The sequence below is a fragment of the Eublepharis macularius genome, chromosome 1 (assembly GCF_028583425.1).
Source record: "Eublepharis macularius isolate TG4126 chromosome 1, MPM_Emac_v1.0, whole genome shotgun sequence".
In the NCBI taxonomy this organism is placed as follows: Eukaryota; Metazoa; Chordata; class Lepidosauria; order Squamata; family Eublepharidae; genus Eublepharis; species Eublepharis macularius.
The window spans coordinates 203,042,839-203,066,662 of NC_072790.1; the positions used below are offsets into that span (position 1 = coordinate 203,042,839).

The following is a 23,824-nucleotide window of genomic DNA, read 5'->3' on the forward strand; positions in this document are numbered from 1 at the left end:
TCTGATTGGGATGGTATTTTTGCCTCGAGGTGTTCAGTTGTTTCCCCAACTTCAATGCAACAAGGTGCGAAAGATTTCAGGGTCCTTGTGAGTTCCTATCATTCATGCATAGAATGCACTGAAGTGTGCAAATTTACCACCTTTGCATGGAGGGCTCTCACAAGAACTGTATTATTTACGTATTTATTCAGAGCATTAGCATCCTTACCTTTCCACAAACAAGATAAAAACTAAAATACACCTCTTATGAGGTGAAATATCTACTACAGCTGTTTTACAGAACCCTAGTTTGCTTGACACAATTTCATTCTTCTGGGCTCTGCATCACACTGGCCCCACTGGAGTCTAAAGCCACTGTGGTGTAATGATTAGAGTGTCAGGCTGGGAGCTGGAAGACCCAGGTTCAAATCTCATTCTGCCATGGAAGTTTGTTGGATGACCTTGGGACAGTCTTACACTCTCAGCCTAACCTACCTCACAGGGCTGTCATGAGGATGAAATGGAGAGGAGAATGTTAGAAGCTACTTGGGGCGGAAGGCAAGGTATAAATGCAGAAAAAATTGTGGCACCCTGGGGAGTTCTGGGTGGTGACCACTGCCAAACGAGTCTCCTCTGTAGCAAGCCCCCAAGTTGTGGAACCAGTTGCCAGCTGAGAGTTTTCAGGTCAGAGTTCTTTGCCCATTTAAATGGATCGCAACATTCTGTTTATTCAGACAGGCTATTTTTCTGGTTTGTTAATATGCTTTCATGTTTTGATCTTTGCACAGTTGCCTGCTTTCATCTTCCCTTTTTTGCATTTTGTTTGATTTTATTCATTTTGTAAATGACTCCTTGCCTGGGAGAGCTCTTGCTTTTGAAAGGCAGACTACACCTCCCACCAAGTGAAAGAGCGAACAGGCAAGAGAAGAGACCAAAAGGAGGCTGCCTTGGTAGAAGCCTGGAGGGCCCTATCTTGCCACCCAGCTGCTTCTCACCTGAGGTGCTGAAGGACTGCTCCACAAGCCCCACCTTCACCACCTGCCAAGCAAGACACAAGAAACAAAAAACACGCATCAAGGGGAGCCAAGAGCCATCTTTCAACACACACACACAACCTTCCACCCTGCAATTGAAACAACACCTCTTAAATGCAGTTCTTTGGCTTTTTTTCTGAAGGTGATCCTTTCTCCATTTCAGTCTCCTCCTTAGAGCACCTGAGCGCTGGTACTCTAAGCACAGAGGAAAGCTGGAGCGTTTCCCTTGTGGTTATTTACAGTTCCAGCCCTGACAAAACTCACCCCAACAAATGGCACAAATTTCTGGCAGGAATCCTCGTCTGGACTGTGAAACAGAACAGAGGCATTTCAAGGTTAAAAGTTTTCCACCTGCAAAGGCAACCATAAAGTGTGGCTCATGCGCCCATCTTCACCTCCCAGAATCCCTTGCATGACCGATCTGCAAGTGAGTAGCTCTATCCCACCGAGGTGCCGTTTGACGCAAGCAGAAAAGGCCAGGCTTTTTGCTTTCTCCAAGGCTTTGGTTGCAGATGTCCTAGCAAAAGCCTAACATCTAAACAAGCAGTGATTGCAGAGCCAAGCAATGATCGTTCTTTTTTGGAGGGGGGGGGGAGAAAGGGGGGGGAAGCAGGATGGATTCTCCTGATTTGCATAGCATAGCCCCCCACTCCCTCCACCCGACTCAATCACTAAGGCACAGGATCAAACTACACAGGAAAGCAGTGGGAGGGGAGGGCGGCAGGAGAGTCGGATGCAAGGGAAGGCTCAAAAGGGGAAGGGGTTTTTTTTCCTTCCTCCCCCTGCCACCCCTACCAGTCTATTTCCACAGCAGGGAATCCACACATGCAAACCAGGAACAGCCAGCAGCCCTTGCCTCATAAAAGGCAGGCAGGGAGGGAATTGGTTCTGTCCCTAGACAAAGAGATGAGACGGAAGGACACAGGAGAAGGCAACACTGCAGCAAGCCACAGTCCAATACCTGATATAAAAATCAAAATAGAGGCTTCTTTTCCTTGAATGCCAAAAACCAAGAAGAGGGAAAGGCGTAAGCGCTGCTGGAACACAAGCGGTTAAGACAGTGGGAGACACTGCACAGCGCCCACCTCACCCGGCAAGGAGGCTGCGGCAACCAATGTTGCAGGGGCTGCACTGGCTCTTGCAGCAGTTGCTAGACGGCCAAATGTTTCCCCCCAAGCACCCCAGGTCTGCTCGAAGACATCTGTACAGCAGAGGGCTCCAAAACCCCGGAAAACATACTCAGACTTCTCTGGGTGTACTCAAGCCACCGCTTTCTGAAGCTCCTACTTCTAGATCTGTAAACTAAGCTAGAAGCTCAGAAAAGGCAGTGGGGAAGGGAATGCAAAGCTCAGGGGCCTTGTGTTTGTATGTGTATAAGTTTATGCTGTTACCTCGGTTATAGAGGCACCACCCTCATCTCCACCAGATACTGGAGACTGACACCAGAGTAGCTTAGGTGCTATTATAATCGCTTTTAAAGGAGTCTATACAACGTTCTGGGCATGATAACAGGAATCAAAATGTTATTTCTTCCAGAAGAGCCTTCCATACCTTGTAAGGAACCCACGAGCACCTGCACTAGACTCCTGTTACACTGCAGAGGATTTTCAGGCACGTTCCGTGGCACGCACTCGGTCTACCGAGGGCACTCATCAGGCCTGCTGGGTCTCCCTGTCGACCCACGTGCAGAAAGCTGCACCTAACACCACACACAGCAGACTAAGGGAAGAGTTGCAACTGCATGAAGATCAATTGCCACCAATTGCAGAGGCATCCTATGGGCTGAAGAAGCCATCTGTCTACTCTACTGCAATCACTTTGACAAATGGAAGGTATGGTTTCTGATTGTTAAGCAGGGAAATGGTTTTGAGGGCTATTTTTAGTGTTAACCTTTGATGTAATTCCTGCATAATACTCCACAGACTCTACATGCGGACATAATATTAATTGACTTGAAAATAAAGTCATTAATTTTAATATGCTGCTATCGTGCATCTGCTGTAAATTCTTATGTGCGTTGGTTGGGTTACCTAAGTGATTTTGTGTGTGTCTTTAATTGCACAGCATTATCCATCTTTCTCTCCCATGAGTCATCCGAGACATGGAATTCAAGCCGCAAGAGAGTCCCGTTGCTTGAAACTCAGCTGCTTTCAGAAGCCCAAAGTCTGTACAGGGCAACAAGGGCTGCCCTACACAGAACTGACATTCTGATGCTCCAAAGCAGCTGCAATGCACTAACCTAAGACATGTGGCTCCAGGTCCCTCACAATCTTGCAGAGAGCACTAGGGGCACAATCTTCTGATCAAACATTGCTTCCCTGGCACACTCAAGAACATCGCTCAGGGTGCTTATGCTGTCAGGTCAGCCCTGAGCACAATGAGTTCATGCAGAAGCCAAAACTATGCTAACCCAGAGCTCTCAGCTCCTCCTGGAGAACTCGCTTTACTCAGCAACTTTTCTTAATTATGCTTCTTTATGATCTCCAGCCTCGCAGATTTTTGACACAGGCACCTGTGGGTCTTTTTGGATAACCACAGGCTGTCTGTGGAAGCTGTGGGGAAAGCCTGCTCATTTTTGCCCCCCAGCCAGTGGCAAGCTAGTTGCGAGCACATGTAGCTACATGCAGCATCAAGTTTTTGGATGCGCCACATGGCAATCGTCTGTAAAGCAATGCTTTTGGTGGCATGCCAAAGACCACAGCTTGTGCACAAGGGTCAGCCCACCCCGGGCTTTCCATGTAGCTCCCATGTCCCCAGGTGCTTGTGTCAACAGGACAGCTGTAAGCAACTTTCAGATCTAATGCATAGCCACATCTTTTTTTCTCCATCCTTGCACAATATGTTTGTCAACCGTTGCTTCATGCAATGGCTCTTCCGGCAAAAGGGCTCGTCTGTTCATCTGCGCATCAGTGCAGGCTACTGGCAGTTGCTTAGTTTCTGGAGGCCTTAAACATCACAGGACAGGAGTGGGTAAGGACTTACAGAGCCAGCCTTGCTATAAACAAGAATATACTTCTTCTACCTGGTCTGAGATGGTGGCCCCTCTGCACAGGTAAGCAGGTCTGGTTACAGGCCACACTCTGCCCACTGCCATTCCCTGCCATAGGCTTTAAACGGTTTACTTGAGTGGTGATTCAAATGAAGCAGTGAACTGGCTGGAGGGGCCATGGGAGACACCAATATCTGAGTACAAGCCAGTGCCTATTTCGCTGCCACTTTGGCCAAAGTCCTGAACTCTGAAATGAAAGCTGCTTCTTTAAGGCTGGGCAATGGCCACCATGGCTAGAACTTGGAAGCCTCTCAAAGGATTGGGCATGGGAACACTCAACCAGGGATCTGTCCCGGCAAAAAAGCAGGTCCTTTCCCCTCCTTCCCCAGACATCCCTGCAGTGAATGCAGCAAGCCAGCTGTACGTACTGCGTGCCGATCCCTGTTGGCTGTAGGGGCAAGCAGAGAACAGCAGGGAGTGAAGTACCCCACACACCTGAACTGTGGCAGGAGGAAGCACAGAAACAGCACTTGCAATTCCCAAAGTCACCATCCAGATATACCTTTATTCTGGCACAAAACTGTCTTCTCCACACCAGGAGAGAAAAATTGCCCGTCTGTTGGACCCTGCTGTCCTGTGCTTCAGGGTAGATTCAGGTAAACCAGAGCCACATAGTAGCCCACCTAACAGTTTACCATGTGGCCTGATTACTGCACTGCAGCTTTTAGCCCCTCTGCCCAACCCCCTTGGGAATCTGAGGTAGCAATCAGAGACCTTGCCGGATAGGTCCAGCACACGTCTGTGAGGGAGACAGGGTGGGCCTAAGTGGCCATGGCTTTTGCTGAGCTGGGGGGAAGGGTAAATGCAGAAGAGGAAGACAGCATGTCCTCTCACCTCTTCTGTTTGTAGGTCAACATGGCTTCGGAAATGGGCAGCTGGTGAGACAGGCTGGCGCCTGCAATGAACTGCGCAATCCGGCCAGGGACATCCACGGTGTCTGGAGGGAGACGAGGGGAAGGGTTAGATAATGCAGAGAAAAGGGGAAAAATCGGGTCCTTCTTGACAGCTTCTTCCCCCATCTGGTGAAGCTGTTGCCTGATTTCTGGGTGATTACCTGAACTAGGGGCCTCAACTCTGCTGAAGAGCTCCCTCCATGCTGCATCCAGAAACAAAGTGCTGTACCTGTTGTCCACAGAACCAAGGTACTTGGCCAGGGGGTGAGAGCCTGGGAAGGAAACAGAGCATTAAAAAAAAAAAAGAGTGGAGGCCATAGACAAGGCAATTCAGTTGCATGTCTGGGTTTTTGTTTTTGCTTTTTTAGCCACTCTCCACTACCCTGGGGGTTTCCCCTAGATTTGCAGAAATATTTATCTTAGCCCTGTGTGATTTTTTAAAATCCATATAGTAGGGCCACCTATCACTAATATATATATAATATGATACTATATTTTGAGTGGAACACCTGCATTGACCGTATTTTTGTTCTAAAACAAATGATTATAAAAAATAAATTCCATTTGCAGCCGAATGTGAAAAAGGGACCCTTCAGCTGCACGAAAAGCTGAAACCACCTTTGGTCAACCAGCATGAATATCCTAGGCTGACAGAATGCTCTGACCTCTAAGTGCATCAGTGTGTAGACTTACCCAATGGCACCATCAGTGCTCTGACCTCCCAGCATCAGTGTGTTGACTTACCCAATGGCACCACCAGGAAACGGAGGTAGTTGAGCCAGTCTGGGGTCTTGCTTGCCAACTGCTCCACAAAGAAGCGCAGGACAATGCTCAGGTAACTCTGGTCCCCTGCTACAGCCACCTTCACTGGAGGAGGCATGTGGGAATTACAGTTACAGCTGCCAGAGGAAGAAATATTGTGGAAGGTTCAGAGCAAAGCAGCATCAGGAAAGAAGAAAAATCACATGCAGTTTCCTTTTACCATCCTCCAATGTATTCATGGATTTTGGATTAAAGGCAGAGCCTTCCTCTAACCTGGTAAACATCCATGCTCAGACTTTGAGGGAACTTGGACAAGTCTGAGTTTCCAAAGATGGGAAAATAGTCATTGTAAATGCCTCTTTGGAATATAAGGCCTGAGCAGGATTCTGCTCTGTAGGTTCATGCTCTGTGGATAGTGAACCCCAAAGACCTTTCACTTGTGTGTGTGTGGGGGGGGGGGAGTTGGCAGTGCTAATGCATGGCATACATCAGTTGGCTGTACTCACTATCTCTGGATGCGAGCAACAATAGTGTTGAAGGCAGCCTGGACATCTGCCACGGAGCAGGTGGAGACGATGGGCTGCTTGTGCTCCTGGAGCTGATCGCATAGATACTGCCAAGACAAAACCAGAAGTATGAATATGAGGCCCTCCCTACACTGGAAGCAACAAGGGAGTTGCCACCAGATAAGGCATATGAAGTATGCTCAAGAGGCATCAAACTCCTGCCTGCCTACCCAGCACATGATCCATTGTTTACCTGGCCTTGCCACTCAGAGATGTTCACCAGGATGATGCTCTCTGGCAGCTGTTCATCTGAGACCAGGATCTGGTTCAGTTGATCATATACAGACTTGCGGGGCACCTGCAGCAGCCAAGCAAAGGATCCTTCAGAGGAGCACAACACTCGTACCTCTCCTAGGCTGGTAGGTCACTCAAAAGCAAGGAAGATCTCCTGCCCCCCTTGCTTAAGCAAGAAGATGCATCTCTACTTCAACCCTCCATCCATCTGTCCATGGGAACTGAATCACTCTCAGGAAAAACAGAGCTCCACCACCACCAGACCTGAGTGCTCTGTCGTGAATCTGGGGAGCTTTCACTGTCCAGGCTGCTGGTCCGGTCTGCATGGCCCTTGGAGTTCTGCCTATCCTTAACAGACATGCTACGGGGTCGCCACAGCTGCTTGTTCTCAACTTTGCTGCAATGCAAAAAGTCAGCGTGAGCAAAGCAAATAACAGGGGAAAGACTCTCCCTGGTGATGAAGCTTCTCCAAGAGTTGAATTGTGCCAGTTAGCAGTAATGTATAGAAATCCACAAAGAGATTGTCCAGCCCTTGGTATTCACAAAGACCCTTTCAAGAGGCTTAAAAAATGTAATTCAAAGACACAATGAAAAGCCACCATGTCTCATCATCTCCATCAAGATCAACTGAGCGTGTGTGTCCTCCTACACTAACTTCTGTGTGTCAAGCGAGCATTCAAAGGATGTCTAGAGAAGCTTTCTTGATGGTTCTCATTCAATTACAATTAATTGAATTTCAGTGTTTCCAGCGATTTACCTTTATATGGCAAGTTGGGCGAGACACAGCAGCTCAGCCAAAGCCACCAAGGGAGCTTCCCATCTCTCTGAGGATTTATATGCGGGTCTCCCACATGCAAAGCCAGCACACTCTGTCCTTTGGCAAGTGGCCAACATGGAAACCATCCCCTATTCAGCCAGCAAACATGAAGGAGATCTTCGTTACCTGGGGGAAACAGTGGCTGGGAACTCAGGTTTGCTGACGCTGCTCAGCTGGGCTAGCCTGTCCACACTGCTCTCCTTTGGGGCAGTCTCAGCTGCCCCTGGGCAGGATTCATCCACGTCCAATTCCTGAGAGGATGCACAGAAAGTTTTAGGTGGTGAGCTTTAGGCCCTAATCGAAGCTTCCAGCAAGCTGGTTACTCCCACATGATCAGTTCTTCCATCTCCTCCAAATTACCTGGCACACACTTGTCCCTTCCCATGCCTCCTATGACTCCTATAGTCACGACCCTTTGCAGACACATCTGCTGGATTTACTAGCCACAACCAGAAGCAGATGGAAAGCCACTGAAGTATTTTCTTCTTCATGGGTTGGGGGACCCCAACAGTTGGAAGACAGATTAGAGCAATGTGGGTTTCATGGCTCTACAATGCACATATGCGCAACCAAGACACAGGCTGAGCCACACAGGTCATCTAGTTAACAATACATAGCTTCCATTAAATGGACCCAAGAAAAAGACAGTGGTGCAGAGGATACCATTTTATACAACCATACAGCCATATAAAACAATGTTTCCCAACCTGTTGGTCCTGACCGAAAAGTGGGTCTGTGAAACTGGGTCCCAGGTTTCTGCAGTTTTATTAGTTTGTGCATGCTGGGTTTTTTTAAGTGGATAAGCACAGCAAGTAAATTTGGACTTGTGGGTCACCCCACCAAAAAGGTTGGGAGCCACTGATATACGCTACCAACAGATAGATCACGATGGGTAGCTGTGTTATCTGAAGAAGTGAGCTGTGACTCGCGAAAGCTCATACTCTAGGCGCTATTGGACTCCTGCTCTTTTACTGCTACCAGAAGATGTACATCACACTGCCCTCATGTTCAGATTGCAGAAGTGCAGCATTAAAAAGCCAGGCTGCAGCCAAAGCAACCCATCCACTTTATGCTGGCAATTCCATTTTGACATTGTTGGGCACCAACAGAAATGCAGCCAGTGTCCCTGGAAAAGACAGCTTCCTGTCCCCCTTGATGACCCCCCCCCCTCTATGCAAAATGGGGAAAGCCAGCCAAGCAGACTGGTCAGGTCACACTCATCGGTTTCACAGACAGATGACTGACTGATGTCTGGCAAATCCTCTTTATGTACGGACTGTTGGGAACAAATGGGTAGTATTAAAACATCCAATCCCCCACAATGTGCAACTCTCAGATCTACCTCAAAGTCAAAACAGGGCAACTTAAAGACCATGAAGTTAACCCGGCACATTGGACTTACCATCACTGCTGTTTCCATAGCAGCCTCATCTTGGGTGCGGGGAACACCCACCTTCCGCTTCTCTGCTTCTCCCTGGGTGAGTGGAGGAGGGTGGGAAGGCAGTTGAGGGGGAAGACATCAGACTGGTAATGAGGATCTCTGATCCATGCATCCCCAAGCAGGGAGATGGCAGGAAACATCAAAACAAAAGCTTTGCCCACACACTGAGCAAGGCACTGGAAACAGGGCCAGCTACCCCACTGACCCCTGATGCTACAGGGACCAGGGTGGCCCTGACACAGCAAACAAATCCAGTTGGCCTCCTTCTAACCCCGCCTCTCCTGATCAAAGAAAGACAGGAACAAGAGAAAGAAACACAGGAGGGATTGCTCCCAATAGCACTCAGATCCTGGAGGGTAGGCCCAGACAGAGAGAAAGGCTGCTAAGCAGGGGAAGGAGGAACAAGGAGAAGAAGGAAGAGGGAGGAGTAACTCACAGGGCTGCCCGACTCCCGCTCTTGCCCTTTCTGGCCGTGCAGACTGCTGATCTCAGTCTGGGAACCAGAGTGTGAGACGCCCTCAAAGAAGCGCCTGCAGAAGAAACAGACGGACAGACAGCGAGACAGACAGACAGAAAGAGAAATGAGGAAGAAGTGAAGTCACCACGACCCCAGCTTAAAACCCTCCCCAGCCTCTGCTCCCACAGGCAAACCCACCACCAGAGCCCAGAAGCTTTGTGAAGGCAACACAAAAAGACAGACAAAGAAGTGGCGGATCCTGCTGAGCAGAGTGGGTTTTTAAAAAACAAAGCAAACTTTAATAAAGAAAGGGTGCAAGAGAGCGAAGCATCTCTATTCCCAACCAGAAAACATTGTCACCTCCTGCCCTGCCTCCTGCATCACCCAAAACTCTCTGAGCAGGCAAACAGGCATCACAGACACAGGAAATTGGGGAGCAGTCAAAATGCAAGACGCTTGGGTAATGACAGAACGTTTAACCAGACATGACACTTGCCACACCCTGGCTCACAAGGAGCTCAGAAGCGCTGTGTCCATCTGCTTACGGCTCCCAAAAATAGAAGTTGTGGCTCATCCAATATAGAAAGGAAAAAAAAGTTTCACTTTGATGCAGGGAGAAAAAAGGAGACACGATTCTGCTTGGAAGAAAGGAAGTGGGAAAACTGAAAATGAAATATGAACAAAGAAAGGATGGCAACGGCTGTGCCAAGAAGACGAAGAGCCACAGCTGCCCTTTGCTAAGCTCGTTTTTCTCCCCCAGCCTTCCTGCCACCCTCCCCCCGTCCTCCAGGCTGTGCTGTGAGATGCCTTTTGGAGGGGAAGCAGCCCATGTCTTGTCCTCCTTCCGCTTCCCTCCCTCTCCCACGTTCCCGCCAGCCCCTTCTCTTCATGGCTCATAGTGGGATTTTCAACGTTTTTCCAATTTCCATCTTTCCAAGCAGCACTATGATCTTTTTTTCTGACTTCCAAGATTTTTCCTTTTGTCCTGGAAGAGCAACGACCTCCACTCTGGCCACAGCTAGAGAATACACAGTGCTTCTAAGATACTTGCATGCATATCTGATTAGACCCTTATAAAAAGCCCATGGCAGAGAAGGAAAATGAGAAAAGTGCTTCTGTGGCTCAGGGCTGTAGGCTTATTTTACATGTAGTGGCCACTGATGCACAAACAAATGGTAGGATCTGAACTGACAACTGGTCTGATCTATCTTCTGCCCCCCACATGTTTTTAAATACTTCTGGCACCACGTTGTTTGAGAAGACACAGTCCCCATTTGATGTGTGCAGCATGGTCTGGACTTTTCCCTCCAACCCAGTTCCTCCTGCCTCAGAGCTACGGTTCCAGACAGCACAAATGCAACTTAACCATCAGAAACAAGACTGAGCACTACTGCAGGTTCTGTACAATTAAGGAACCATCTATATCACAAAGGAACAGTCACCAAAAGGGACTAAACATTAAGCCAAATGAAAAATAAGCTGAAAAAATGTTCATCTGTGACTGACAATGCTAAAAGCCAGGTACCGGAAGTGACAGTGTGCACTGCAATTCCAGGCTGCCACCACTAAGTGGCAGAAGAGGGAAAAGGAGAAGACTCAGGCACTTTTCGGCTGCCTCCCTTGAGCTATGATAGAGAAGATGCAGGTGCAACCAATACTACATGTACACAGAACACTCAGGCAGGCAGCACAGACTGCTGACATAACTGGATTTGCCCAGGATAAGGAGCACAGCCACTCTGCTGAAGCTAAGCAGGCAGATCTGATCAATGGCTGAATGAGAAACTTCTTGGGAATCATAGAATTGGAAGGGGTCTTTTACAGACTATCTAGACCAACCCCCATCCCAATGCAGGAACAGCCTAAAGCATCCCCAGCAAGTATTTGTCCAGCTACTCCTTGAAGACTGCCAATGAGGGGCCACCCACCACCTCTCTAGGCAGACGATCCCACTGCTGGATTACTCTTAACATGAAGAAGTAGTTTTTCCTAATATCCAGATAGTACCTTCCGTCCTGTAGTTTAAGCCCACTGTTTCGAGTCCTATCCTCTGTTGCCAACAGGAACAGCTCTCTTCCTTCCATTAAGTGACAGCCTTTTAAATACTTAAGGAAGGCAATCATGTCTCCCCTCAGTCTCCTCTTCTCCAAACTGAACATTCCCAAGTCTCTCAGTCTTTCCTCATAGAACTTGGCCTCCAGGTCCCTGATCATCCTCGTTGTTCTCCTCTGCACCTGTTCCAATTTGTCCACATCCTTTTTGAAATGAGGCCTCCAGAACTACACACAATACTTCAGGTGGGGCCTGACCAAGGCAGTATATAGTGGGATAAAGACATCCAGTGATTTGGATGTTATGCCTTTGTTAATATACCCCAAGATTATGTTCGTCTTTTTCACAGCTGCATCACACTTACTGTTCATATTTAGCTTCCTATCCACCTGTATCCCAAGAGCATGTTCACATACACTGCTACTCAGAAGTGTATCCTTCATCCAGTATGCATGCTCTGCATCTTTGTTACCCAAGGGAAGAACCTGGCACTTATCCATGTTAAATCGCATCTTATTCAAATCTGCCCACTTTTTCAGTGTGTTCAGATCTTGTTGAATTCTATTCTTGTCTTCAAGGGTGTTTGCTACTCCCCCCAGTTTAGTATCATCTGCAAATTTAATGAGTAATCCCTTCACATCCTTGTCCAGATCATTTATAAAAATACTGAAAAGCACCAGGCCCAGGACTGAGCCCTGTGGCTCTCTGCTGGACACTTCCCTCCAATCAGACATGATGCCATTGACAACGACTCTTTGGGTGCAATTATCCAGCCAATTCCCTCTCCATCTAACCATCCTAGAGCCCAGTCTACAGTCCACCAGTTTACCCATCAGAACATCATCAGAACTTTGCTTATGTCACCTCAGTTCCATCACGGAAGGATAAATCATGAATGCGAAAACGCAGTTCAAAACTCAGCTTGGGCATAAACAGAGTTAAGAGACTATTGTTACCTCAGCATTATCTCCACTGTGAGAATAGTAATACCGGCCTACCTTGCAACATGTTATAAGGATTATTGAGATATTTATGGACAATCTCCTTTGATCACAAAAAAGTGTAATTTCAAAACTTCTGCATAGTGCCTAAATAGCGTTGGAGGGAGAAGGAGGATCAGCTCAGTTTGCCTAGCAGAAATGTCAAACTGTATTTCTTGTTCAAAAGAGGGGAGAGAGACTTTGCTCAAGACCCTAGAGAATCACTACTGGTTGAACTACCATGTAAGGCAGTTTCATAAATGTTAAACAGCAGCTGCACCAATGCATACAGAACACCAAATTTAAATTGATTTTTATCCCCCAAATCATGCTTACAATATAAAACAACCTTTGCTGCAGAGCAAGCATGTTATCAGTTGCAAATTGCAACAAAACTGATCCAGGCAACTAAGTGAATAATGTGAACACCCTGGTGATGCCTAAAGTGAGAATACACTGGTGAATGGATGCTGCTCAAGGCATTTCCTAGGAATTTTTGTACAGCTACTGTCTCTGCCTCTATAAATAAGGTCAGCAGGCTTCACAGGCATTTCTCTGGTCATCTATGATGAATAAGAATGGCTTCCAGTGACCAAGTAGGGGAAGCTCCAGTAAAATGGATGCATTTTTAAAGTCTCAGAGCTGCAAATAGCATATACTGGCATATAGGCAAGAAGCAGCCTTTGTGGCTTCTTTGCAAGGATGAAGGACAAGGCCTATCATGTCCTATGGTAACTAAGACTACCTGAGATGTGCTTCCACTTCTACCCCACCCCCCATCTATGTATCAAGTTTAGCATATAGGAACAAGTTCCTAGTACCTCTGCCACAACTTTGTAATTCTGTTTCCCTGGGTCTCTTCCACTAAGCAACATTCTCAGCCTTAGCAATGAGCAAAACCTCCTCCTGGTATCTAGGAGCTTTGTTATTTTAAAAGCATAATCTTATTGAACCTGCAGGAACAGGAGAAGTACAGTGTAAAATGCACATGTGCACACACGTATTCTAGTTCTCTTGTTGCCGTACAATCACCCAAAAGTCCACCAAAGAACACAATCTGGTCCGTAGGAGAAAAGGCTATTTTTAAACACAGCGAACACCAAAACAATGCAACACTTTTTCTCACAAGCTCCAAGGACAGGGAGCTCCCTTCCCATTTCTCTCTCCCCTACTTCTGCATGCAAGAAGGCCAGTTCTGAAGGAGGGGGCGGGGTGAGAAGAGCAGCGGCCCTCTTTCCGTTGGAGCGGCTTCCCACCAAGGAGCTTTGCTGCTCTATCATTCCCCGCTGGTCCACTGCAGTTTATGCAGGACTCTCTATCAGCCTGTCAAATCCAAGGTCAGCCTCAAGTTATCAGCATCCATCATGGAAGTGTTTTACAACCCCAAATCTTCCTTTTCCAAGCAAATGAATCAAAAGGCAGAAATTGTCTCCTAAGTCTTTGCTCTGGCACCCTGGTGTCAGAGCACCATGAAGGAGTTGAGCTGTGCTGTGGGAAAGGAAATTCCTCTTTTTAGCAATGGCTCAAAGCGGAGACGACCTCACCTTTGAGGGAGGAGGAGGAGCATAAACAAACTCCCTGAGACATGGCAAGGAAAGTTCTTGCGCTTCTATGACCCATGAATCCAGAGGCCCATGTTTCTCCGGCCCATTCTTACCTCAGGGTAGGCTTTGGAGTGCTGTGGACACTTTCATTATCTTCTATCTCAGGGCCACTGTCACTGTTGTTGCATTCCTCTAGGCTATCGTAAAGCAGACCCAAGTCTTCCTCCACTTCTTGAGTCTGATCCACTGGGTCAGAATCCAAAACCTGCAGAATCCAAACCAAAGAGGGGGAGAATGCCATACAACAGAAATCATTCAAAATGACACTTCTTCATTATTTGAAGAGGGAAATCTGTGACCTAGGGAACCAGGCTTCAAACACCATACTACCCACCCCTGATTTGATTGCTGATAACAGAATCCTTGCGCACCATGGAATGTCCTGTCTCTTGTGACAAAGAAACCCTTGTAGGGCACCAGGAAGGGGGGAGCAGCAAAATGAGGTGGAAAGCCAGCAGGGGCAGCCTCCTGCCAAAGGACTGAGCCATCACATGGCTAAAGTTCTCAAGACTTTAGTCCACTGTCAGATTCTGCAGCAGGAGCCAGATTTCATACAAAATTATTCACAGGAGTTTGCAGAAGGATAACAGCTCAGAGTTCAGCCACTGCTCCATGGACAAACACGTATTTGTCCTCCAAACTCATATCCACAAACAGCTACTTTTATCTTTTAAACAAAGAAAACAGAGTTCCTCTTAAGAAAAACCCTGACACTCGGTTTCTGCTTCAGCGAGAACACTGAATGTTTTCTTCCTTCAGAAACATCTTTCTTTTCCTAAGACAGAATTATGTCTCAGCAAAACCAGCTTGCTTAAACAGAATTTTCAGTGAGAACTATGTTTAGTATAACCTTTTAACACATAAACACACACGCTCAGAATGAAAGAAGATTGTACACATTCTGCTCCTAAGATGAAAACTCTGCATGCGTACAGAATCAGTTTGCTCGGGGGAGGGGGGGACACAATGGATTGAGACTCAAGTTTAGTTAACACCCAGTGAGACCTGTGACAAGATTCTCTCTCCTTTTTATAAATATTAAAAACAGCTACCTTGTGGGGTCGGGGGCGTAATTCAGATTGGGGCTAAAGTGCTTTCCCAACACATTAGTTTCCCAGTACAAATGGTGGTACACTGTTTCCCCCTCCCCCCCAAATCTGGAATATCTCCACACAGATTAAAAAGCAACTGAGGGGGAGGGGGAAAGAGATTTTCATCAAGAAAACCACCAGAAAGGGTTAAACCACTCTCCTCTTGATCTGTTGCTCCAATCCAAATAACCTGCCACAAAGCTGTTTTTAATCGATTTTTAAAAACTGCAGCGATCACAGATTTATCTGCATGTTGTCTAAATGTGGCCCTTAGAGGGCTGTGGAGCTGCATCAATAGTAGCAGAGCTGCTTTGTACACCAAGACTGTAGGGCACATCTCATGTTAAGCCCGTCTGCATTTGCACAGACAACCGGTATCTTCATACAGTGTGTCCTACCCGTCTGCTGGGAATGCAAGGAAACCAAGGAAACCTTCCACTTGCCAAGAGCTCTGCTGATTCAAGCCCTTGGTCCTCCAGGGTATTGTTCTGCCAAAGTCAGTGAGAGCAGCCTGACCTGGGTTCACCTTGCTGACGAGAGGCAGTGAGACTATTTTATTGCCCTCTGAGACAGCGTGGGCTTGGTCAGCCTCACTCATCTGGGGCACAGCTGGCACAAACTCCTCAGTTTAAGCCTTAGCCTTTTCTACAGAGGGAATATCAAGGTAGCAGGGATGGGAACAGAGCCTGCGCAGGTGCCCTCTGACCTGGGTATGAGACTTCAAGATACTATAACCCATTAAGTTTAGGGCAGCCCTTGCGTAACATGTTCCAGGAGTTGTGCCCCACCTCCAAACCTAGTCATCTTCCAACCTGCAGCTCAGTCACCACAGGCATGTAATGTCACTTCATTTCTCAGCATGACAGCTGACAGCTGAATACATGGAACTATTTAAATATATGGTGACCCAGCAAGAGTAGCATTTGCAGCAAAATGGAAGGCAGAATGATGTCTAGATTTGATGGAATGGAAGGACAAGCTGTATGAATATGTCAAAATTAACATCTTACATACATAACAGACCAATCTCAGAATTCCAAGAAAAATGGAAAGTATTTTTTGATTATGTAGTTGAAAACTAAGAATCATTAGGAACAATTATTATTGAAGATAGAGGGAAAGATATTTAAATAGAAGTTTTAAAATTAAGAATATATATATAAGCAAGTTTTATATAGACATATGATTTAACTGATGACAGTATGATTTAATTGACAGTAGTTTATTCACTATATTTTTCTCTTATAGGATTTAGATGTTGTGTTTAGGTTCATATATATGACCTAGATAATTACTGATAACTGAAGTAATGGATGATTGCAGAGATATGATTTGGATGATTATATGATGTAGTTGATGTCTTATGTGTTTATGTTTGAGTTTATTATTTGAAATAAATAAAAAAACCTACTTAAAAGAAGCACCGCATTTCAAAATTCTATCGTGGCCCATTCACATTCTGCTGCAGTCAACCAAAGATGAAGGGTCAGTGTGACACGGGGCTCAAATCCTCATTCTGTCACAAAGCTTACTAGGTAGCCTCTGGGTAGTCACATTGTCTCTGTGTAACCTACCTCACAAGGTTGCTGCAAGGATAAAATGTGAAGAGAACCAGTGTGGTGTAGTGGAGAGAGGATCCGCCTAGGCTTTAGGAGACCCAGGTGTAAAACCCTGTTTTGCCACGGAAGCTTTCTGGGTGACCTTGAGCCACTCACAGACTCTCAGCCTAGCCTACCTCACAGGGTTGTTGAAAGGATAAAAAGGAGGAGACAAGAACCATGTAAGCTGCTTTGGGCTCCTAATGGAACTAAAGAACTAAATAAATAAAATGAGGAGGGGGAGAGCGATTTAGCTGGGCAGAATTTTTAAAAATGCAAGAGCAAGAATATGTTTCTGTGAACCTGGAATCAGGAGTTCGCTGAAAACTTTTTAAACAATCTGATTTTCAGGTTGCATGTTTGCTCAGAAGTAACTGAGCAACTGAGTCAGGATTTATTCTCTAATAGGGGTACAGGACAGCAGTCTTTCAAGTTGGTTCACTTAGAAAGAGGCTGCAATCACTTGAGAATTTCTTGTGCTTCTGACAGCCTAGCTGAAGTTTGTTTATCCTAGAAACTTGTCTGGCATGAGAGTGACTGGCTAAGGGCTATTGTGAGTTGGATGCAGTTATGTATTTCAGTCAGTGTCACCTAATCCTCCAGCCCCTGTTTAATTTAATTTAATGTATTGGATTTATACTCCGCCCTCCCCACGTCAGCGGGCTCAGGGCAGAGTATAAATGTTGCACGTGCCTTTTGTCCTTTCAGGTCCCACGATCCCCAACGTGAAATTTTTGTAGGTCGCAGGGGACCCTCTCCTCCTCTATTCTTCAGCAGAGAAGTTGGTTGGATCCAACCCTGTGTTTTGAGTTATCCATGGGATGCTGTCAAATAAATCACTGGAGAATCATGGGATGAGAAGGACCCCCAAAAGCTATCCAGCCTGACCTCTAACCAAGGGTGGCCTTGTCATACTGAAGCCACTTGTAAGTGGAGTAGAACAAAGTTCTCTACAAGTGAACAGATTTGGTGGTGGTGAGGATCTATCATAGCTCCCCTAACACAGTCCCCTATTGGAGCCAGGGTGTGCTGGTTACACCCCAAGAAGGCATGTTTCAGCTGCTCAATACTAGACGTCACCAGCCAATCACTCTGTTCAGCTGCAGCCATTACTAACACTTCTGATCAATGGGATGCAACCAAAGAGATGGAACCTGCCCTAAAGGCAACCTAGGCCCTCTAACATCACCTGCCATACCCAGCATTCAAACTCTTAATTATGACATTCCTTTTACTTGAAGCTGGCAGAAAAACCAAGACCAAAAAGATACTAAATAATACAATAAAAGACAAATATACAGGCCATAGGGAAGTGTTTGGCAGAAAATCCTTTCTGGTTCAAAAATGGCAGCATTAAACAGCATGTTAATGACATCTGCAGATTTTACTAATGAGGAAAGCTGTGAATGCTTAATGAAGACAAGGAAATGATAAAAGAGGGCCTACCAAGATTTTAAAAAGGAAACAGCAAGCACCAGCTATGTGGCAAGCGTGGGAGTAAAGGCACAGAGCTAGTACACATCTCATGCAAGAGAGTAGGGCAAAATGGGGAGATATTTGGAAATCCTATCTGTGCGTCTGCTAGACACACATCAACACAGTCTATTGCCATATACACATCACTCTGATCTAGTCCATTATGATTGGTGGTGACTCTCTGGGATAAGTTTTCTCCCAGTCTAGCAATGCAAGATTCTTTAACAGCAGATAGCAGAGATTGAACCTAGGACTTTATAGACAGGAAAGCATATGATATATTGTCGAAGGCTTTCACGGCCGGAGCACGATGGTTGTTGTGGATTTTCCGGGCTGTATAGCTGTGGTCTTGGCATTGTAGTTCCTGACGTTTCGCCAGCAGCTGTGACTGGCATCTTCAGAGGTGTAGCACCAAAAGACAGAGATGTCTCTGTCTTTTGGCGCTACACTGAGAGATCTCTGTCTTTTGGTGTCACTGAGAGATCTCTGTCTTTTGGTGCGACACCTCTGAAGATGCCAGTCACAGCTGCTGGCAAAACGTCAGGAACTACAATGCCAAGACCACGGCTATACAGCCCGGAAAATCCACAACAACCAGGAAAGCATATGATCTACCGCACTACGGCCTTATCCCAGGTTACAGTAACATACAGAGGTAATTTTGTTAGTTTCCAGTGCCATAAGACTTAACTTTAATGTCACTTCTAGGTTTTTTTTAAAGTTCCTGTAAGCCACTTTGGGAGCCAATGTTGGCTTAAAGGTGGGATAAAAAGATTTAAAAGGACCAATTAAAAATGACTGTATCCCATCTCTATGACTAGACATCTAACACCCATCTCCCAGAGAAAACAAATATTGCATCTATGGCACTAAAATAACATTATCCATGAAAACAAAGGGGAGAGGAACTATCCACCCAAGAGATGTTGTAGAGCAAGGGTCCCCAAATTTTTAAAGTCTCTAAGCACTTTTAGAGTTCTGACACAGGGTGATGGGTGCAATCACAAAATATCTGCCACAGGAGGCAGTCCCACCACAAAATGCCAGGGAATGAGGTCATGCATAACTCTAATAATAACTCTTCAGTATTTCAAACAGAAGCTCTGTTTAACAGGATGCCTTCTAAAATAAGCATATTGTTTAAAAATATTTTCTTGCATACACATACGCATCTTCACATAGTGAAGGTCCTTGTACTGTGGTGGTAGCTGCTGCCAAAGCAACTTTTATAAAACTGCACAGCCGACCAGATCTCAACTGGCCAATCAGAAGCCTCATCTGGCCCCGCCCACTTTCTAAAAACACTCGGTGGGTGCCAGGAAAGGTGACTGCAGGCATCATGTTGGGGAATCCTGTCACAGAGGGTTTATTCTTGCAGGCAGGTGAATTGCAGGGGGGCGGGCAGCCAAAAAGAGAGAAAACAGGAAGGCAACACATTTGACAGGGGCAGCAGATAAAATAATTTCTTACCTCATCAGTCACTTTAAATCTCTTCAGCAAGGCAACAAATTTCTGCTTGAAGTTTGGTTGCTAAAACAAACGTAACAAAAAAAGACTAATCTGTGAGTGAGCTGGGATATGGAAGTCTCTGCCCTTGTTTCATTATATTTTTTATGAGGGGAACCAGGCACCAACTGAAGGTCTGGCACAAACCCCCTCAAACTAAGGGCCTCTTCATACATCATGTTTTCCTAGAGAGAAGTAAATTTTCATGCATAAGCCATAACATGCCTTGATCCTACATATAAACGGCTGTGTCTTCTCCATTTTGGGAAGTGATTTATTCTCTTCTACTACCTATCAACAGAGCAAGGCCTAGAGCCTTCCTCTGGCCTTCCCTTAAAAGCAGGAGACAGATGACTATGACACAATATAATACTATTTATTAAACATTAAATGCCAGCAGTACTTTGGGCACTGAGTGGAACACAGAAGTGACACAGTCTTTACCCAAAGCGCTTGCAGTCTACAAGGCCAGAATGCAGAGGGAAGGCATGCCAAGACTTATCATCACCTCAGCCCTGACAGGGCTGTCTCTCCTTTGACAAGTCATCCTTTCTGTCATGGCTAAAGACACGGCAGCACAGCAGCTGACTGTGCATTTTCAAGTGAAGGCTGCAGAGGGCACAGCTGGGGACATGGGATGCCTGCCTGGCCCCTTCAGCCATGCGGATGCAGAAAGAGGGTTGGGAATCAACCTAGTTCTTTATTTAACAATTTTTTATGCCACTTCTCCAGGAAACCTGCCCAAAGCAGCTTACAAAATAGATCATCATAAAAGCAAAACATTAAAAGTGATTAATGAAAATCTAGAGTTAAAAATCCAACACTACAGACCCAGCTGGAGCATAAAATATATACCATTAAGCACCTTAAAACAACTGTTTCAGACTAAAAGAACACTAAAATCATATTAAAACAGTCCTCAATTAAAAGCCTGGGTGAACAGAAACATTTTGATCCACTGTCTAACAAAGAACAGCACAGGTGCCACGCAAGCTCAAAGGGAAACAAATTCTATAAGCAAGGTCATAGATCCAGAGGAGTTAGCCGTGTTAGTCTGTAGTAGCAAAATCAAAGAGTCCAGTAGCACCTTTAAGACTAACCAATTTTATTGTAGCATAAGCTTTCGAGAATCAAGTTCTGAAGAAGAGAACTTGATTCTCGAAAGCTTATGCTACAATAAAATTGGTTAGTCTTAAAGGTGCTACTGGACTCTTTTTGTATAAGCAAGGTGCCACTATGGAAAATACCCAGTTTCTGGCAGCCGCCCACCTCACTGCTGAGGGCGAAGGCACCAAGAGTAGGGTTGTGAGGCAGATCTTAATTGGTGGGCTGGACAATACAGGAGAGGGTGGTACTTCAAGCATCCTGCCTTTAAGCTATTTAGGACTTCCAAGGTAAAAACCAGCACTCTGAATTTTGCCTACAAAGAAATGGGCAGCCGGTGCAGATCTTTCAGCACCAGGGTGAAATGATCCCTGCATCCCATCCCTGAAAGCAGCCTGACTACTGCATTTTAGTTTCCAGATCATAGTTAAAAGCAGCCCCATCACTCTAGCCACTTTTCAGGGAACAGCTGAAGCTGACATATCAGCCAAAGCTGATAAAAGGCACTATACACCACAAAAGCCAGGATCTAGAAGTACCCCTAAGCTACAATCCTGCTCCTTCAGGGGAGCTAACTTCTTCCAAGGCAAGCTGACTCCTCAGTCCTTGAGCAACAGCCCCTCAGACTCGTCTGGATTAAGCTTTTGTTTATTGGCACTCATACATCCCATTACAGTTTCCAGGCACTTGTTCTGCACAGACTTCCTATATAAGCAAAGACTTCTGGCATCTGTCCAGTGCCTTAAAGTCTCTCTGTAGAGACATAAAATAAAGTCCACGTATGCCTAAGGCTGCAATCTTAAACATACTTATGAAAGAATAAACAACTGAGTTCAGGAGCCAGCAAGCTTAGGCTTCCACTGCAAAGGTGTTATATGGAACTGCAACTTGTCACAAAGAATTAGGAGACTCTACACTCCATGCTTAAAAGCCAAAATATACTGCAGAGTAGCCTAGATTCTACTCCCCCAAGCAGATCAGGCCTTGCAAGCTGCCTGCATGGACGTCGACCTGAACACCATTGGTCTCTCTCTGCATTCAGACCAAAGGTGCTTGAACTATAATTATCATAATCTTTTATCCCATCCATTCTCCAAGGAGCTCAGGGTGGCAAACACTTTATTCTCACAAGCCTGTTGTCAGGCAGAGAGACTGCAATTAGCCCACGATCACCCAGCAAGCTCCATAATTGGCCTGGGTTTGAACATGGGTCGCCCCAGTCCAAATCCAGTGTACAAACCATTATATCGCAGCAGTTCTCCCAATGCACAGAATATTTAGAGAAAAAATAATTTCTTGGTTGTTTTATTTTTCTTTCTTTTTTGAATGAAAATTTTCAACATGTCACGTAATAAGCTGCTCAGAGCTTTTGGGATGGAACAGGAAATAAATCAAATGAATGAATGAAGCCGGTCTGAGCTTCTTTGAAGGCAGAGTGGGATAAAAGTTAGTAAATAAATGAGTTCTGCAAACTGTATAAATCATGAAGATTAAGCACATATGCCTACATTTGGGTATTTTGCATAATTTATTCGGCTTCCACTAATCACGGAGAATGAGGTTAGAATAGAATTCCTGCTGCCTTTAGCTCTTGCCAGGGCATCCGCAGTATGCTGAATGCCTAAGAGTTCCCACTGGACAATAGCAGCTCTATCAGCTGGGGACATCATCTGCTGGGGAAAGCAGAGAGCTCCCGACACTGGAAGCAAAAGGAACTCCAGTCCCAGTAACCTCCCCTTTGGGGAAAAAGCAAGAAATGCTGCATTTACTCTGGTCATCGATGTGGTCCTGATCATTTTCCGCCGGGCTTTCTTTGGCTTCCTCATTTCGTCCTCTTCATCATATAAATCCTGAACAGCAAGAGATGACAGCAAATATCATTAGAATCCAACATCTGAGGCTAATTATTTCCAAACTGTGTCTGAAATTGCTTGGTAGCTTATCAAAAGTTCCTCAATGAGAAGGTCACCAATGGGAAAGAACTTCACCCAAAAGACAACGTACCCATCACAAGGGGATCCTCTCTTGAGATGCACAATTGCAAGGGGACATTGGGTGCTTTTTTCAGGGCCCGTTCCCAGTACATAGGTAGGAATGGCAAAGCCCAAAATTCCTGGACATCCCCTTGCTGAACTGAAAATATCTCTTAGAACATGTATCAGAATCCTCTCTAGCATGCAAAAGCTCTAGGGGAGATATACAGGGGATCCTTGTCAGCAGACAAAAAATATCAAGAAAGTATCTTCAGAATGTACGGAAACTGAGATGATGGGCCATCTCTACTCCCAATGGAACAATGGGTCAGCAGGGGATAGTGAAGGCCCACCTAACATTGGGATTTTTTGATTTTCTTTTTTAATGAGATAATTTAAGGCATCCTTAGTAATCTAATGAGTAACTGAGGTGGTGATAAGTTGTTAATTTGCATATCCTTTGGTATGACTCCTGTACCCCTCCCCCCACCCCAAGTTTAACCCTTCATTGGATCAGGAATGCAGAGAAGGAATTCAGGCTAAAAAGAACTCTGCACATCTACATCACTGCAATTACTGCTCTCTGTCTACTTGCTCTAAGGGAAAACAAATGTATCCCCACTCTCTTTTCCCTATGCACAAGGCAAAGTACAAGGTATTTCTTCTGATATAATTTCAAAACCAAATTAAATGCAGTCCATATGAACCAACTGTTGTATTCAGAACTGCACTAAGTACACTTTCCTTCCAGCTCACACATCGTCGAATCCAACCCATTGAAAGCGCAGGGCATGAAGCTATACCTTAACAGATGAAAATAACAGCATGGGAAGAAGAAAAAAGATATTACACACATTCTTAAACTTAGAGAGGTGGTGGCAGACAAAAGACAAACTGATATACCTGGCCATGCACTGCATCATCACTAGCTTCTTGCTCAGAGGAAAAGCTGTCATCTTCTTCTTCTGAGTAGTTATCAATATCTGGAGAGCGATCTGGAAAAGGAAAATGCAGATACTGGGATCAAACTGCCCTGATTCAGTAAACGGAAAAGGACAAGGGGTAGGAGTAACAGAAGAGAGAGGCTCAAAGAGTCTGCAAGTTTTAACGTAATGGACTAGAAACTTGTAGCAGATTACCAGGAGGCATCACTAAGCCATTGATGGGGATGGTAAACGCTGAGTGGCAGGAGATAAAGAGATTCTGGA

General features: G+C 45.6%; 1 protein-coding gene across 2 annotated transcripts in view; it reads right to left on the reverse strand.

Moving 5' to 3' along the window:
* Positions 1-23,824, reverse strand: part of LOC129333018 (phosphofurin acidic cluster sorting protein 1-like) — a 168,344-nt gene that overhangs the window by 6,499 nt on the left and 138,021 nt on the right. The window contains exons 6-21 of one of the 2 annotated variants that reach the window (XM_054984312.1): positions 23,520-23,611; positions 22,413-22,493; positions 19,504-19,563; positions 13,922-14,073; positions 9,212-9,305; positions 8,737-8,808; positions 7,461-7,585; positions 6,782-6,914; positions 6,477-6,581; positions 6,224-6,330; positions 5,700-5,854; positions 5,117-5,227; positions 4,897-4,999; positions 4,431-4,502; positions 1,278-1,320; positions 975-1,017 (exon numbers count right to left, since the gene is read on the reverse strand). In XM_054984312.1, coding sequence (XP_054840287.1) covers positions 975-1,017; positions 1,278-1,320; positions 4,431-4,502; positions 4,897-4,999; positions 5,117-5,227; positions 5,700-5,854; positions 6,224-6,330; positions 6,477-6,581; positions 6,782-6,914; positions 7,461-7,585; positions 8,737-8,808; positions 9,212-9,305; positions 13,922-14,073; positions 19,504-19,563; positions 22,413-22,493; positions 23,520-23,611 — 1,548 coding nt within the window. The remainder of the gene's footprint in view (positions 1-974; positions 1,018-1,277; positions 1,321-4,430; positions 4,503-4,896; positions 5,000-5,116; positions 5,228-5,699; positions 5,855-6,223; positions 6,331-6,476; positions 6,582-6,781; positions 6,915-7,460; positions 7,586-8,736; positions 8,809-9,211; positions 9,306-13,921; positions 14,074-19,503; positions 19,564-22,412; positions 22,494-23,519; positions 23,612-23,824) is intronic. The other variant, XM_054984320.1, reaches the window with a different exon arrangement.